Source organism: Pelophylax lessonae (assembly GCF_965119305.1).
Source record: "Pelophylax lessonae genome assembly, chromosome: 4".
Classification (NCBI taxonomy): domain Eukaryota; kingdom Metazoa; phylum Chordata; class Amphibia; order Anura; family Ranidae; genus Pelophylax; species Pelophylax lessonae.
This window is the reverse complement of record NC_138771.1, coordinates 64,512,844-64,530,818: the sequence shown is the minus strand read 5'-3', so window position 1 is coordinate 64,530,818 and position 17,975 is coordinate 64,512,844. Positions and strand designations below refer to the sequence as shown.

The window sequence follows — 17,975 nt, the reverse complement described above, 5'->3', positions numbered from 1 at the left end:
AAATTCATGGTCTTTGATTTATGTGTGCACTGAGTTTTAATGACCTATGACAAGGGTGCTCATACGTAAATGGAATGCATGTTTTTCAGTGATTGGTGGAGTTGGAAGGAACCAGAATCCCCATTCTAATTAGTAGCTACTTTGAAAATTCTATATTTGAACCTGAGCTTAAACTGATTTACGACCGGAGAGTTGCATTTATTTAAGCTGAATGCGTGTTCGGCAGTTACTGGTAGAACCAGTAGGATTATCTTCATCTACAAATTGACATCTCCATTCTGATCATTAATTACATTTTTAAACAGTCTATATCCCCTTAGATTGGCACTCAAGAGAACGTGGATTCCAGGGATGATAATATCCTGATGTTTGTCTTTGAGGGGTATTTTTTTAAAGTGTTCTTACGCTTGTGCTCTCAAGTGATGTAAAAATATGTACATTTGGTGCATAAACTCTTCAGAATAGCTGTGTGGAACACTGGTAGCACAAATCACCTATAAAGTAGAACTAAAGACAAAACCTTTTTTTCATTTTGGAATAGAGTGAGGCTAGGTTCACATATGTGCCGCCGTGGTTCCCAGCAGGGGGTCTGGTATATCCCTGTTCAGGTGTGAACCGGGTCCAAATGTATTCCTTAATTCGTACTTAAACCGGACCCAAAGACCTACAGGACCATTTTGGAATGCGAACTGCGGCTGCCCCGGACCTGTGTGAACCAGCTCCATTGCGAGCTGGGCACACTTATGTCTTGTGAATTGGATGCGGAGAAACCCTCATCCAGTTCACACATTCGTAAACCCGGCCTAAGGGAGGGTTATAACTCCCTTTTTAAGGTTTGGTTTTGCTATCTGTGTCCCATTGGGGAGATTTTCCTTCACTTCCTATCCCATAGACAAAACAGGAAGTGAGAGAAAATCTCTATAAAGCGAGTGAGGCCCTGGTTTTCACCAAAACTAGTCTCCCCATTGGAAGATATCCCCACTAATCCTGTTCTGAGGACAACCCAACATTTGGGATTTTCTTGTACTTTCACGTTTGGTGATAATAGTAAACAGGACAAATATAGAGGGTGAATCTTCCGAATGGGGGCACAAACAGCAGTAGAAAACCACAAAAAAACCACACAAAAAAAAAGTTTATCTATAGTTATATACATAGTGAGGGTTGAAAAAAGACACAAGTCCATCCGGTTCAACCAAAAAAAAAAAAACGTATTGAAAACCCAACCATACAATCCCATATACACAATCCTATACCCACAGTTGATCCAGAGGAAGGTGAAAATAAACCCCAGCAAAGCATGATCCAATTTGCTACAGCAGGGGAAAAAAATTCCTTCCTGATCCCCCGAGAGGCAATCGGATATTCCCTGGATCAACTTTACCTAAAAAAAAAAAATGTAGTATCCATTTATATTATGTACACATAGGATAGAATCCAGGCCTTTTTTAAAGCAATCTACTGACCTAGCCAGAACCACCTCTGGAGGGAGTCTACTCCACATTTTCACAGCTCTTACGGTGAAGAAAACTTTCCGTATTTGGAGACAAAATCTGCTTTCCTCTAGGTGTAAAGAGTGCCCCCTTGTTCTCTGTGATGACCTTAAAGTGAACAACTCAACACCAAGTTCACTATATGGACCCCTTATGTATTTATATATGTTGATCATATCCCCCCTTAATCTCCTCTTCTCAAGAGAGAATAAATTCAGTTCCTCTAATCTTTTCTCATAGCTGAGCTCCTCAGCCAAAGTACAGTACAGTACTCCTCAGCCAAAGTACTTGATGTGCTGTCAGTCCTGAACGCAGTGCACATGTGCCAGTGTCGGCTGCTTCCAGTGTAAATATCTTTATAACAGTGGGGATATCTTCCAATGGGGAGTAGGAGATACTCACTGCACCTACAGGTAAGCCGCCTTATAGGCTTACTAGTAGGTACAAGTTAAAAAGCTGAGTTTACTACTGCTTTATTCTAAACAATAAGGGGGAAAAAAACCTGTAACTTCACTGCTCCAGCTGGACTCTTATCTGTTAGCATTGATTACATTATTTTTCTCTGTATATGGAGAGGAGGTGTTGTTCTGTGGACCTAACACACTTTGAATCCTAGGCTGACACCTGTCCTCCTCCAAAAATACAATACAGTACATTACATGAGCACTGTCGCTATAGGGCAGAAAAAGTGTGTTACAGACGTTCATTTATGCTTTGATGGTTCTTGAAGAATGAGAGCTCTGTGACAGTGTAATGGGCCCAGTATTTTTGCAGCTAATTTAGTTTAGATTTTGGCTTATTTGCAAGCTGAAATGAGTTTGACTTTAATCCCCCGCTATGCATTATTTTCCTTTAAAAGATAAAGCCCATGCTATGCATATACATGTTTTTGTGCAAGAAGTCCTATGGGATGGAAAGCATGCGTAGTCTAAGTGCATGTATTCTGAAAACGCTGTGCTTCCAGTATAGAGGGGTCATGTTTTTTTTTTTTTTTTAACCTACGTTAATTTGTTTTTCCATTGTCCATGTAGTGAACTGCACAAGTGTGAATAGATTTAGCGCAGATGGTATAACTAAAAGCCATCAATCGGATACTAAAGCAACAAATTTTCTTTTAAAATGTTAAAAGTATACTCGCTTCCATTAATCCAGACTATGAGTTGTATACTGCCACCTTTTAGGACCGGTTTAAACCACAAAAACCCACTCCAGATGTGTTCAGGATGCTTACAGCTCACACCACAAACTCACTCTGAATTTGTTTCTGCATGCGTGTTTATGATGCATTTTCAATGCATCCCAGTGCACATTTTCCCCTCAGGTTTCCCCCCCCCCCCCCCAGTTTCACTGGGTTTTTTTTTTTATGCCATAATGCATTTTTGATGTATTTTAGATGTGTTTCAGTGCATTTTTGATGCGTTTTGTCGGTACAGTTCAGTGCAGAAAAAAATGAAGCATATTCTACTTTTTTCTTTTTTTTTTTTTTCCTTTTACTGCACTGGAACGCACTGCACTGGTGTGGACTATGCCACTAGAACCCATATAATCACTGTCCATGCGAACTGGGTGAACCGGCCCTTAGGTGAGGGCACTGACAAGAAAAGTTGTTAGGACAGTCTTTAGAAACCATTCACTGCACATGCGGTTGGGTGGCTATTCCAGTGCAGTCTTGCATGTCTTGTCTCCTTATCTGCCTGGTTGACACCACTGTATTGTGGTTGTGTGTGCAGCAAAATGGAAAGCAATCCACTGCCTCCCACCATGTGGCTGAAAATTGATTTTTGAGAGGTCTGTGTGGCAGTTTTGTTAAAAAAAAAAAAAAAAACGATGTGATGTTTAGGCCTCATGTACACTGCCACTTGTAAACTGACGTTTTTGAGCAGTTGGGTGTTTTTTCAGAAGCCCCTGAACCCACCTCAATGTTATCTTATCTGTCCATGTACACAGGGTCGTTTACAGTAATTTAGAGGCAGTTGAGTTCAGTGTCGTTTTTTGGAAAGCAATTATTTGCGTTCAGGATGTTCAGAACGTGTGTTTAACGGCGTTTCAAGCGCAAAAACGTGACCGAACGCGATCACCCACGTTTAGCGCTCGCGTTTTTCTATTTGAAAGGGGAATGATTTTTTGACCTCTAGAAACGGTTCTGAGCGCAAACGCCCGCTAAACGCGGCTGCAAACGCGACACAACGGACGTTTTAAACGTCCTTTAAATTCCAGCGTTCAAGGGACTTTTTAAAATGTCCCGTGTACATGTAGCCTTAGAGATTTGTGCATCATTACTGCGTTGATCTTGGCTGGACCACACCGCATACAAGCCACTCTGTTGTAGAGCAGCGGCTGGTGTTAACATATCTTTAGATGATATCTAATCGTTCTATACACTGTTTAGATGTGGTACACGCAGTGCGAGACTATCAGCCACTGCTTCTACCCGAGACTCAGATTCTCTTTTTATCCCATGTCTTGTCCTATTATTTCTAGGTGCATTAGGCAGGTTATCCGGAAGGCTTAGTTGACCTGTGGCCGCTTTGCTGCCCCTCTAAAAAGTGTTCCTTTTTCCTCATCAGCACACATCAGTGGAGAACAATTTTGCAAAAAAAACCTGCTTGCAAAATTTTATAACAAATATGAAAAACTTTTTTTTTTCGTCTTTTTTTTGTTTATTTGCCCAAAAAATTCCCAGTGGTGATTTAAAGTGGAGTTCCACCTAAGAAAAAAAAAATACATAAAAATACCCCTGGGACAGTCAGGGCTAGTGCATTCCACAATGGCTAGCCTCTGAACTGTCCCGGGTTGCACTTACCTTTTAGAAGAAATACTTACCTTGAAAATGTCTTGTCCAGCGCTGCCATCTCAGGTGTGGGCAGCTTGAAGCCAGCGCGATCCTCTTCTGCGTCCTCTTCCGTCCCACGATGCACTGCACCGGCCCCGCCGTCACTTCCGGGCTGCAGTGTCATCCCTGCACAGCTTCTGGGCATGCCCAAAAGCTGTTTAGCAAGGTATGACGGCGCCTGCACCGGAACTGATGTCGGGGCCAGTGCAGGCGCATTGATTCCTGGGAGCGATGACGTTCAGCTCCCAGGAATCATTGCAAGCCAGGAAGTGACGGTTCGCCGTGGCCGCCGAGGGGAGGAAGAGGAAGTAAGGTGAGTATATTTTCTTCTAAAACAAGGTAAGTAAAAAAAATTTAAAAAAAATTGCGATTATCCATTTGTGTTTCAGGTGACCCGGAGCAAGAAGATGGTCCGAGCTTCAATTTTAGGGTGGAACTCCGCTTTAAATACTACCCAAAAAAAAAGATAAAATTTGCATTTGGGTACAGTGTTGCATGACCTCGCAATTGTCATTAAAAGTGTGACAGCGGTGAAAGCTGAAAATTAGCCTGGGCAGGAAGGGTGTGAAAGTGCCTGGTAGGCAAGTGGTTAAAAGAGTTGTAAAGTCTAAAGTCTCTATGCATTAATGTAAAAAACCTTCTCGGTTGCAGCTGCCCCCCAGACCTCCCGTTATTTTTACCTTAACCCAAACGTTCCAGCGATCAGCACGAGCTCAGCAGCTCTAGCTGATGTCTCGGGCCTTCATTGGATAGATGATAGCATCAGGAGGCTCAAGCTGCTGTAAATCAAATCCAGTGACACAAGTGCGGGGGTGGGGCCAAGTCCTGCTGTCTGTGTCAATGGACACAGTGGCAGGACTCAGGAGCAGGCCCACACAGTTTCCCCCTATGGAAAGCGGCTCTCCGTGGGGGCACCTGATGAAGAGGAGGAGCCAGAAGCGATGCTGGGGCAACCCAGAAGAGGAGGATTGGGGCTGCTCTGTGCAAAACCCTTGCACAGAGCAGGTAAGTATCACATGTTTGTTTAAAAGAAAAAAAAAACGAACCTTTACAATCACTTTAATAAACCAGAGTCATATATTGCTAAGTACAGTACAGCAGTTATGTACTCTGCATGAGATGTTCCACTATTGTTTGCCTCTAAATGAGTTATTTGTGGCCTGTGCAGCTTGTCAGTAAACTCTCTATTTATATCAGGCAGTGCTTTGTTGGATGTTGGGGAATGTATGAAGCAAATGGCTGAGGTGAAGGATTCTCTAGATATTAACGTCAAGCAGAACTTTCTTGATCCACTACAGTGCTTACAAGACAAAGACTTGAAAGAGATTGTGGTAAGCATTGATAATTTTCTGTTTATTACACCGCTTGAGAATATTTATAAAATATAGTACTGAGGTATTGTTCAATGTTCAGTGAACCATTTGCAGATGAGATTTAACCCAGAGCGAGTACCTTTCTAATATTCGTTCAGCCAGGAAATTGCTTTCCTTAGTTCTCCAGATGGAATTTGTTTACCTGGATCATTGATGATTAGGACGCATCTGTTTCCTGTACTTCCATCATATCCCTTCCTAGTTCCACACTGAACACTAAACACAGAATTTTATATGTAAATGTTTTGCTCAGGTGGTTTATTCAGGACCTGAACTTAAAGCTGACCTCCATGTGTGATCTTTATTGTATAGTTACATTGGTCCAGCTATACCATGGTCCATGGTAAGTATGCAAATCCCAAACCTGTGGGACTGCCAGGGAAGCTGACAATCACTTTAGTAGTGGCCCCCACTACAGTGATTGCCACTATCTTCCAAGTCTGGTGTTGGGTAGCTTTCCTTCTATTCACTGACCACTGGGGGTCCCTTGGTAAGAACTGCTGCCATTTACAGAATACCTTGTATTTTTCAATGACTACCAGGCATTTTCTGATTGGATAACATCACCACCCCACCTCTCCACCTGCCCAATCAGAGAATGCAATGTATTCAGTGAAACCTGTGGTTGCCATCCAGAATGGAAGCTGCACACACAGGACCCAGAAGATTGCAAGTGGAGCCACACCTAAAATGCAATGATTATGCAGTGTCTGAGACAGCAGAGACCCAACAGGATATAGGCAAAGACAAAGAAATCGTCAAAGTCTGTGCATATGCCGCATAGACTTTCAGAGGCTGCTAGAAATCACAGCTATAACTGGGCAAGAGGAAAAGACAGATCAGTGTCTGCAGGGACCTTGAGGGCCACAAAAAAAAAGTGCCAAAGGTTGGGTGCCACATGGTTATAGAATAATCAAGCAATGGTATATGTACCAACTGGAGAAGTATCAGCATTCACCATATCAATTAATGTGACCTTCTACTCTGAAACCTGTACTAGATGGCTGCCATTAAGTCAGTCCCATAATTTCTTGTTAAAACAAGTGTGTATACACATTTTTGAATGAAAATCCAATAATTGGCAAGAAGCTTTCAGGTCCCTCTTTCCAGCAAGCTCAGTCAATGCATTGTTAGAGTAATGAGAAGAATCCACCAAAGGCAGAAAGATCAATAATGCAAGTCAAAACAATCATCTTGGGTACATTCAGCCTGCCCCATACATGGTTCAAATCTCGGTTTAGCAGGAATCGTCTATGGCCAGCTTAAATCATTGTATAGCTCTGCATTTGTTATCCATAAAACTGAATAATATATTAAAACTAAAATCGCCCAGGTAGTCATTGCACCCCAGTGCTGTTGGTTAATAATTATCAATTGCCTAAAAGAAAAATGCACTCATGCAGCTCCCTTTTGCACTTCCATATCTTCTAATAATATCTTATTGCATCTTCCGGCCTAAATCTTTTCAGCCATTGTTATGTTAGGCTCTGAAATTTGTATATTTTAATTAACCATTTTCCTTCTCTCAGTTTCATCTGAAAAAACTAGAAGGCCGGCGCTTAGACTACGATTATAAAAAGAAGCGACAAGGAAAGATTGGAGATGAAGAAATCCAACAAGCGGTAGAAAAATTTGAAGAATCTAAAGAAATAGCTGAAAGGAGCATGTTCAATTTTCTAGAAAATGATGTAAGTATGCAGCTGCTTTGGGTGGGACACACGTCTGCACTGCCATAAGGAAAATATTTCTTAATGGTTTGCCTTCAATCTGCAGCAACTCAATGATAACACAGTCATCATATACTGCTCAATGCAAATATCAGTGACTGTAGGGTAGGGTGACTGTAGGGTGACACAGGAGGCAATATGACAGCAGATGTTGGAAGATTAGTTAAAACTAGTCAAGTTTTTGTCTATGTTAAAATGGCAGTTATGGAGAAGATGCAATGTAATGTATTAATAGAATATTTTGGCAATTCACCATCATAGGAAAAAATCATACAGTAAACCCCCGCTCCATCGCGGTTCAGTTTTTGCGGTCCCGGTATATTGCGTTTTTTTTTGTAATGTTATTTTACTATATAAATCATTAAAAATGAAATATTTTTGTGTTTTCCATAGCTCTTGCTATGTCAGCATCTTTTATGTGTTTAAATGAGTTTCTATTGTTTTTAAAAGTGTGTTTAATGACCTTAAAATGCTTTTACACGTACAGTAACAGTAAAAAAAAAAAACACGCCTACAGTGCATTTTTCTATTTCGCGGATTTTCACTTTTCGCGACTGGGTCCGGAACGTAACCCCCGCAATGGAGGGGGGTTTACTGTATTACTAAAAATACAGAGATTCATCGTGATGGCTATGGGGATGCCTAAGACATTCACACAGCAACTGTTTTTATAAATAGACCCCGATGTTTGAAGGATTCTGACAAACCACACTGCCACAAATGTATATTCATTATCACACAAGTTGAAACAAAATTCCATAGCCCGAACATGTCATGAACAGAGCTGGGGCCAGGAACAATGTATATTATTCAGTACCGCATCCTATATAAAGTGATGCAGAAAATATTGCTGTTGTATAGATAGAGTAATAAGTGGTTAGCATATTTTTGATAAGACTATGGCTTTCCATAATTAAAGGCCGATATAATGGAGTTTAATGAAGTAACTTATCGTATAGTATTAAAAATTATGCTAAAGAGGAATGTGTCTGGAAACAAAGGCACAAATTGAAAACTAATGCCATCTTTCGGATCTACCTGCCCCACTACCAAACCCAGCTCTCCTGCACACTGCTTACACCACCCAGGCACACTTACCCCAGTTCATACACTAAGCAGTGGTATCCTGAAGGAGGTGGTCCAGGCCCTCCCTGTATCCATTCCATCTCATCCCAAGAGACAGATGTGGGAATGTCTGCCTGCTACCAGAGTCCGAGAGTACAGCAGCCCAAACTAAAGAGAGTTGCTGCTGCCCCTGGTCACTTATAGCATGATGATGTTCTTTACTTCTGCTACTGTTTTAGATTTCAGGCTTCTGAGGGCCATCAGTTTGGTTACCACAACTACCTGTAGCTGCAGTGGCTGGTTCATGGGTTTCCATGTTGTTGGATAGAGATGGCACACAGAAAACACATAGCAGTAAAAGGTAGATTAGGAGCTAAAGACCAGCAAGGAGCTATACAATTTATAGGGGGCAGGAAAACAGATCTAAAGTGAGCAGAACAGGGCTGCAGGAGACAAAATGTGTGACAATACATCCTTGCTTAAAATCTCATTATACCCTGCTGAGAGCGCTTCCCTCCCCCTTGCTATCTCGCCATTACCCCCATCACTCTGCTAACCTGTCACCCACCGCATACCCCCTCATGTCAACCCTTAACTTCAGCCGCCTACCCATACTGCATCCCTCCCTGGCCACCTCACCCCCTGGAAAGTACATCCCTTTCTGGATACTTCACCCCCCACCAACTACACCTCATAATGTATTTGTCACATAATGGCCACAGCAGCTTCCTCACCAGCCAACACACTCTCCCCTCACTGAAAATGAATTCCTCTCTGGTCACATAATGTCAGTGCTGAAACTGCATTTCTTCCCCCACCGCCTCACCAAACGGTGTATTAAGGATTTGCTGCATGCATATGTACGAACAGGAGGAGAGAGCAGAGTAAGAAGAGAGCAGAGCTAATCAGTCGGTTATTACCTCCTCACTGTCCAATCACAGACTGGGAGCAGGTGACTTGAATGTATTGTCTAAAGCAGGGATTCCCAAACTACGGCCCTGCAGCTGTTGCAGAACTACACATCCCATGAGGCATTGTAAAACTCTGACAATCACATACATGACTAGGCATGATAGGAATTGTAGTTCCTGAACAACTGCAGGGCCATAGTTTGTGAATCCCTGGTCTAAAGCCCAAGTTTAAGCACAAGGGACGTTCCCTACAGAGAGAGATGTCTCATGTGCCCTTATGTCCTTGTTTAGCAGAAATACTGTTGCTCTGCTGCCTTCTACCCCTGCCACTGTAATTGCCTGATTTAATAGAATTTATTAGAACTAAGTAAGCTGTCACAGTCCCTCATCAAGGGTGCCCAAGTATGCCGCCATTTCTACCCAGCATTGCCATTCATAGAAGCCATTACAGCAGCTTCTATAAATGAACAGCAATCTATGAATGGAGGAGTTGTGGCTTCTATGAACAACTGAGCTGGGCATAAATGGCCGGCATAGTCGGGCGCTCCTGAGTGCCTGGGACAGCTCCCTTGGTCCTGTTAACCCCTGCCACACTGGAAGATTTTGGGAGAGTCATTGGAGGAGGAAGATTTCTGCTAAACAATGACACAGCAGCACAAGGGACATACTGTATCTCCCTGAAGGTAAGTAATGTCCCTTGTGCTTATTTTATATATAACTACTATGGCAGGTAAAATGGCTTCCATATACATATTAAATCTTTTATATTTACCTGGAGTACAGCCTAAACCTTCTCCAGCCTTCTTAATTCAAATTACCAGTGCAGGGTACATGTGACTTGATTTGGGAAGGCAGGACTTTTCCAGTGATTCCATAGCAATGTGCAGTTACCCTCTGCATACATATTAATTAGCTAATTACATCACACATGAATTAATAGCATGACCTGTATTTATATAAATGAGCCTATTAGGGTGTGCTCATGTATTTCCATCTAAGTCTGCCAGAAATAACCTAAACCACAAAGCAATGTCTGACTGGCGAGTTGAATTCAAACTTTTATTTGAATCCTTGACCAGAATTTTGTCTTGGATATTATTACTTAGTGATAATGATCAAATAAATAGATAAATGTGCAGACATTTTCTCCAGTACTTCAGTGAGAAAGTAACTAAACATTGCCCCCTTATGGACTATCGTTTAACTGCTGTATCAGTTCACCTAAACTTATAATATTATTATTATCATCATACAGGATTCATATAGCGCCAACAGTTTGTGCAGTGCTTTACACTATAAAGTGTGTTAATACAGTTACTATACAATTCAAAACGAGGTTTAGAGGATCCAGTACCTGAGAGCTTACAATCGAATAGGGAGAGGTAAAGTTGCACAAAAGGTAGTTACTGTAAGGGATGAGCTAATGTGAGAGTTAAAGGTTCAGTTGTTAGGTGAAGGTGTGATAGGCTTCCCTGAAGAGATGAGTCTTCAGTGACCGCCTGAAAGCGGAAAGAGTCGGAGATAGCCAGACAGATTGGTGTAGGGAGTTCCAGAGAATAGGAGAGGCTCTGGGGAATTCCTGGAGACAATCATGGTAAAAGGTGGCAAGGGAAGGAGTGAAGAGGACAGTTTGGGTGAAATATTAAGATAAGATTGGTGATGTAGCTGTGGGCAGAGTTGTGGATCGTTTTGTATGATGATGTTAGTATTTGTGTTTTATTAGTTGGGTAATCAAAAGCTAATGAAGAGATTGGCAGAGAGGAGCAGAGGACACTGAGCTGAAGGTAAAGTGAATGGGTCTGACTACAGCATTTATGATATACTGGAGGGGGAGTAGCCTGAGTAGAGGTAGGCCTATGAGTAGTAAGTTCCAACAGTTGAGACAGAACAAGGGAGTGGCTTGGTGGATTTCGTTGTTTAAGAAGGTGCGTATTTTGGAGATGTTGCGGAGGTAAAATCTACAAGATTTGGACAGCGATTGGTTTGGGGCTGAAAAGACAGGACCGAGTCTAGGCTTACGCCTAGTACCCTGGCATGAGCAGAGTGACTGATAGTTATATTATTGATCCTAATGGAGAAGTCAGGGGATATGATCAGCACAATTTTAGAGAGTAATGTGACATCCATACTGATATATCAGTTAGTAGTGTGGGGGGGGGGGGGGGCTGAAGCGGTGAGGTGTTTTATTTTTTTAAGTTATAGGGTCATATAAAACTGATGGAATGTTAAAGGGTAACTCCACTTTAGTTGGGAAAAAAATCTGCAAGTAAAGAAAAAACAATACAGCGTATACAATTGCGACACAAATCATGTTATTTAATGTTATTAAAAATTACCTTTCCTTTTTAATCCGCAGCTGTTGTCATTTTCTGAAATGACTACCTGGAGTTGCTCTGTACACAGAATGTATACTGACCACACCCCAGAAACAACATTTCTCTATCGCTCATTGACAGACGTAGTCTTCTTGATTCTCAAGAGCTGGGTTATGTTGTCTCCGCAGGAGTAGGACTAGGCAGAAAGACAAAACGTTCTGGCTCCACCTTAGGGGCAGTCCCTGAGGGTATATCCTCCCTCTCTCTGCTACAGGGAATCAGTTTTTTTCTGTCTAGTCAGGAGTAAGGACCTAAGCTCCTTGCTGGGATCTTTTTGGTCCTGGCAAGACTTTTTTCTTTAAGAAAAAGACATTTTTTTTTTTTTAGGTAGTTTTTCTCCAGTGTTTTTTCCTGTGAGATCTTCAAGCAAAAATGCCGGACTGGGCGACACTTGTGGTCACCCCAGCCGGCCTACGAGCGCGCGCAGACCATGGCATTGCGCTTGGTCGGCTGCGACACATTCAAGTAAGTATGCGGGGCCGGGCGACGGGCTGGATGTTGAGATCCAGTGGTCACCCCGGTTTCTGCCTACGAGCGCGTGCAGACCAGAGCTCCGCGCTAGGTCGGCCGCGACGGAGTCCCAGTGGAGGGACTGACCTTGCGAGTTAAAAGTCTCGCTTGGACGCCAGGAACCAGAGAGTCGAGGCGTCCGGAGTGGTCCACAAACCCCCACCCCGGTGGAGAGGGTATTGTGAAGAGAGGGTGCCTGTCGGTTCGGTATGGTGAGTAAACGTTCCCTTTTTTCCTCGTTATGAGGCAGTATGTATTATGGGCCCCTCCATATATGGTCAGTATATATCTGATACTTACAAGTCCCCCTTGTAATACAGCATGTGTTTGTGGGAAGTGGACTTGGTTTAAGAGCTAACACTCTACCCAGCAGACTGTAACATTACAGCAGACATAGGAGGTATAATCCTACCTTATTTGTAGTGTATCTCCTGTAGATCCATATATCGCCTCTTAGCAGAGATGCAGGTGGATGTGCTGGGAAAACGATTTTGGCGGTCCGCCGCCATTTTGCCGTAGACCAAATGCATGTATGTCCTCAGGTCACGCCGGCCGCCATGTTTTTGGAGTCATTATGTCTCCTCTATGGGGGCGGCCATGTTTTGTGAGCCCAGCTACCTCGTGGAGAGCTGGGAACGCCGGAAGGCGTACACAGGGGGCGGAGCCACGTCCTTCTACCCGGGAAAAAGCAAACAGCTCCTTCCAGTCTGTGTAAGACAGACGCTGACTGCAGTTGGTTGGAAACTGCACTGCATCGGTTGGTGAGCCTTGGGGGTCCCTCTCTCTCTCTGTGGGATCGAGAAGCAGGTACTCTGAGGGGCGCTATTGCGCTAGGGGGAGACACACAAAAAAAAAAAGTTTTTTTGGTTTGCTGGCAAAAGTGTCCTGAATTAACATGGACCCTGCCACTCATGTATCTCCTCCGGATCCCCTCGAGGGGTCTGCGGGATCCTCCAGCACCCCATTGACAATTGAATCATTGTCAGCTATTATGGAAACTTTTGTGTCCCGGGTGGAAGTGGCTTGTCAGGGACAGGGCGCAAGAAAGCGACCCCCGCCTAACCCCATATTATCTGAAACCTCGGATTCAGACTCTGAGCCTATTTCTGCAGTTGCAGGTACTTCATCTGGGATTGGTGTCTTGGGTCCTGTCTCTTCAGACAGTGAGGAGGATGTTTCGGCATCCGCCATAGCCCGAGAGGAAGCGTTGGTAAACGCACTCATTGTATCTGTTCAAAAAACCTTAAGGTTACAGGGTATTCCATCGGAAATAGCTGAAACTGAAATCCCTTTTGGGACTAAAAAACGCATCAAAGTGGCAAAGGTTTTTCCATTGCCCAAATGTTTTGGCAATCCAATCGAAGAAGAATGGCGTCTGCCAAAACGCACTTTTACTATTTCTAAACGCATTGACAGGCGTTATCCGTTTGAGGAAACCCTCATTAAGAAATGGACAGAACCACCTGTGGTGGATTCACCAATTGCTAGATTGAATAAAGCCACGGTTATTCCTTTAGAAGACGCTCCGTCTTTTAAAGATCCAGTGGATCGCAAGATAGAAGCTATGTCTCGCACCATGTTTTCCTTGATTGGATCAGCTTTCAGACCTATAATAGCTATTGGTCTGGTTTCGCAGGCTGTAACTGAATGGACCAAGTGGTTACGCCGGGACTTAGAAGAAGTCCCTCAGGCGGTATCAGATTTGTTGGAACAAATGATACAGGGGTTACAGTTTGTGTGTGATGCGGCGTTAGACGCCACTCCATTATTGGCGCGAGCATCAGTCTCAGCAGTGGTTCTCAGGCGTACACTGTGGCTAAAAGGTTGGTTAGCCGACCAAGGTTCCAAAAAAGCATTGGCTAATATCCCCTTTTCAGGAGAGCGTCTATTTGGAGCCAACTTAGATGAGATCATTAAGGATCTCACGGGTGGAAAGAGCACCTTTTTACCGCAAAATTTTAAGGGTAGAGGAACTCGTCAAAGACGAGGGCCTTCTTTTTCTGCTCACAAGAGGTTTTTTCATCCCGCGGGTGAAAAAACTAAGTCCTACAAAGCTCCTGCAGGAGGCGTCAGGGGTCGTTGGTCGGGCAAACAAAAGCCCGCCCCCTCCAGACCTGAAGATAAACCGTCCAAAGCCTGAAGGTGCGCCCCCACCCATAACTGGGGTGGGGGGACGTCTTCGCCGGTTCCCGGATCCATGGCTTTCCAGAATCCCGGACAAATGGGTTTGCGAAGTCATAAGGTCAGGGTACAAGATCGAGTTTCGATCTCTCCCACCGGCGCGATTCTTCCCTTCCAATATCCGACTATCCTCAGATCGTTTAGAAGATCTGCGGAGAGCAGTCACAGATTTACTACAACAAGGAGTGGTAGTCCACGTTCCTTGGACAGAACGGTTTCAAGGGTTTTATTCAAACCTATTTACAATACCCAGGAAAGAGGGCAAAGTGCGTCCAATTCTGGACTTAAGAGCACTCAATTCTTTTGTCAACATAAGAAGATTCAGAATGGAGTCCATTCGCACAGTAGCAGCCTTCCTGCATCCAGGGAATGTCCTAGCGTCCATAGACATCAAGGACGCCTATCTTCACATTCCCATTTTCGCAGGACATCAGCGGTTTCTACGCTTTTCCGTAGAAGAGAACCACTATCAGTTTGTGGCGTTACCTTTCGGTCTCGCCACGGCTCCGCGGGTCTTCACAAAGGTGTTGGCACTTCTGCGCCAAAGAGGGATATCGATCCTTGGTTACCTAGACGATCTTCTGCTTCATGCAGAGTCTCCTCAGACCTTGCTACAAAACATAGAAATTACTATGATTTCTTTACAGGAATTTGGGTGGCTGGTGAACCAGCAAAAGTCATTTCTGGTTCCCACCCAGAGGCTCGAATATCTGGGTCTAATTCTAGACACAGTCAGGACAAGAGTTTTTCTTCCGGTAGGGAAACTCCGAAAGATTCAATCAGCAGTCCAGTTGTTACTGTCCAACAGCTGGTCTTCCCTTCGGACTTGCATGAGGGTTCTGGGGTTGATGGTGGCTTCGTTCGAAGCAGTCCCATTTGCCCAGTCCCATACCCGAATTCTTCAGCAAGAGATTCTTCTCAGATGGAATCGGAATCCGGAATCCCTGGACAATCAGATCCGATTGAGCAAACAGACCAGAGAGTCTCTGGTCTGGTGGCTTCGGTCTCCGATGCTCAGCCAGGGAAAGTCATTTCTGCCAATATATTGGACGATAGTGACCACGGATGCCAGTCTATCCGGATGGGGAGGAATTCTCGGTCAGTTATCTGTCCAGGGACTTTGGTCCCCGGAAGAATCCAGGTTACCGATAAATGTATTGGAACTAAGAGCGATCAGACTTTGTCTGATTCACTGGACCGAGCAGCTCCAGGGCAGCCCGGTTCGGATCCAGTCGGACAATGCCACGGCCGTGGCTTATGTCAATCACCAGGGGGGCACCAAGAGTGTCCGAGCGGCCAAAGAAGTGGCTTGCATTCTTCGCTGGGCGGAACGATTTGTTCCAGCAATCTCTGCGGTGTTCATTCCGGGGGTGGAGAATTGGCAGGCAGATTATCTCAGCCGTCAGACTCTGGATCAGGGGGAATGGTCCCTCCATCCAGACGTTTTCCACCAGTTGTGCCTACGGTGGGGCACCCCGGATGTGGATCTGTTGGCATCACGATTCAACAGGAAAGTTCAGAGATTCGTGGCTCGCTCCCGCGATCCTCTAGCAGAAACCGCAGACGCACTGATCGCCCCGTGGGGGCAATACCAGCTAATATATGCCTTCCCTCCTCTCGCGTTACTGCCAAGACTTCTTCGCAGGATAGAGGAGGAAGGAATTCCAGTAATTCTGGTAGCTCCGGACTGGCCTCGTCGAGCTTGGTACGCCGACGTGGTCAGACTGGTGGCGGATGTCCCGTGGAGACTTCCTCTCAGGGAGGACCTACTGTCTCAGGGACCGATCTTCCATCCTGCTTTACGATCGCTGGCTTTAACGGCCTGGCTATTGAGACCCAGGTGCTGAAGGACAAAGGTTTGTCAGCTTCAGTTATTCCTACTCTAGTTGAAGCAAGGAAAGCGACTTCCAGAAAGATTTATCATCGCACATGGAAGTCCTACATTGCATGGTGTGAACCTTTGGGGTTCCGTCCTCGGTCGTATTCGATTAGTCGAATATTAGCTTTTCTGCAACAAGGGGTTGAGCAGAAACTGGCCTTGAGTACTATCAAGGGTCAGGTCTCAGCATTAGCTATCTTCTTTCAGAAGCCTTTGGCTACTCATTCCTTGGTGCGGAATTTCATCCAGGGGGTGCGACATCTGGCTCCGCCAGTGCACGCGCCGTTACCCCCCTGGGATCTTAATTTGGTGTTGTCGGTTCTTCAGAAACCTCCCTTTGAAGATATTAGGGAGATTCCTCTACCTACGTTGTCCCAGAAGGTGGCCTTCTTGGTGGCTATTACTTCTGCACGCAGGGTGTCAGAACTGGCTGCATTATCTTGTCTTTCACCATATCTGGTGGTTCATAGAGATAAGGTGGTTCTTCGTCCGAATCCATCCTTCCTACCAAAAGTGGTTTCAGAATTTCATCTGAATGAAGAAATTGTGTTACCTTCCCTGTGTCCTAAGCCCAGTCATCCTCGAGAGTTTGCTTTACACTCCTTGGATGTGGTCCGGGCGATCAGGGTATACTTGAAAACGACAGACTCGTTTCGCAAGACTGATTCACTTTTTGTGATCCCAGATGGACCCGAAAAAGGGTTGCCTGCATCTGCCGCGACCATTTCTAGATGGATCAGACAGACGGTAGTACAGGCTTATTCTATCAAGGGTCTGGAGCCCCCGTTCCCTGTTAAGGCGCACTCCACTCGGGCACTTAGTGCGTCATGGGCCTTTCGCCATCAGGCGTCAGTGGTCCAGGTGTGCAAGGCGGCTACCTGGTCGTCGGTGCATACCTTTTACAAAACATTATAAAGTTGATGTAATGGCATCGTCTGATGCCTCGTTTGGCCGCAAGGTTTTGCAGGCCGCAATTTGAGGAGACCAGTGGTCTACCTCGAGGGTTTTTTTCCGTTGGAAAATTTTTTCTTTAGTCTCATTCTTTGTTTATAATGAGCCTTTAAAACTTCTAGTTTGGCACCGGTTGGGCCTTCTAGATTGGATTTGATTTTGTCAATCCCACCCCTCATTTGTGGCACTGCTTCTGGATGTCCCAGCTCTTGAGAATCAAGAAGACTACGTCTGTCAATGAGCGATAGAGAAAAATGGATTTTTGTAAGATCTTACCGTAAAATCCTTTTCTCTTAAGCTCATTGACAGACGTAGTACCCGCCCCTCTATCATTGAGTTGGGTTGGGTTAAATTCTCTGTTACTGCTTTAGAACAGAACTGATTCCCTGTAGCAGAGAGAGGGAGGATATACCCTCAGGGACTGCCCCAAAGGTGGAGCCAGAACGTTTTGTCTTTCTGCCTAGTCCTACTCCTGCGGAGACAACATAACCCAGCTCTTGAGAATCAAGAAGACTACGTCTGTCAATGAGCTTAAGAGAAAAGGATTTTACGGTAAGATCTTACAAAAATCCATTTTTCCTGCTTGTGTGATTGGCTCACCAATTTTCCCACAAGTCTGCCCTAAGATACAGGTCAGATTTCTGGCGTCCCCTGCAACAAAAATTTAATTTTTGGTG

At 44.5% G+C, this 17,975-nt stretch overlaps 1 protein-coding gene across 1 annotated transcript in view; it reads left to right on the top strand.

The window, feature by feature from the left end:
* The window catches only part of LOC309554094 (endophilin-A3-like), a 190,702-nt gene that overhangs the window by 130,400 nt on the left and 42,327 nt on the right, over positions 1 to 17,975 (top strand). Inside the window, exons 5-6 of the mRNA XM_082255635.1 lie at positions 5,524 to 5,657; positions 7,229 to 7,387. Of these exons, the coding sequence (XP_082111761.1) occupies positions 5,524 to 5,657; positions 7,229 to 7,387 (293 nt within the window). The remainder of the gene's footprint in view (positions 1 to 5,523; positions 5,658 to 7,228; positions 7,388 to 17,975) is intronic.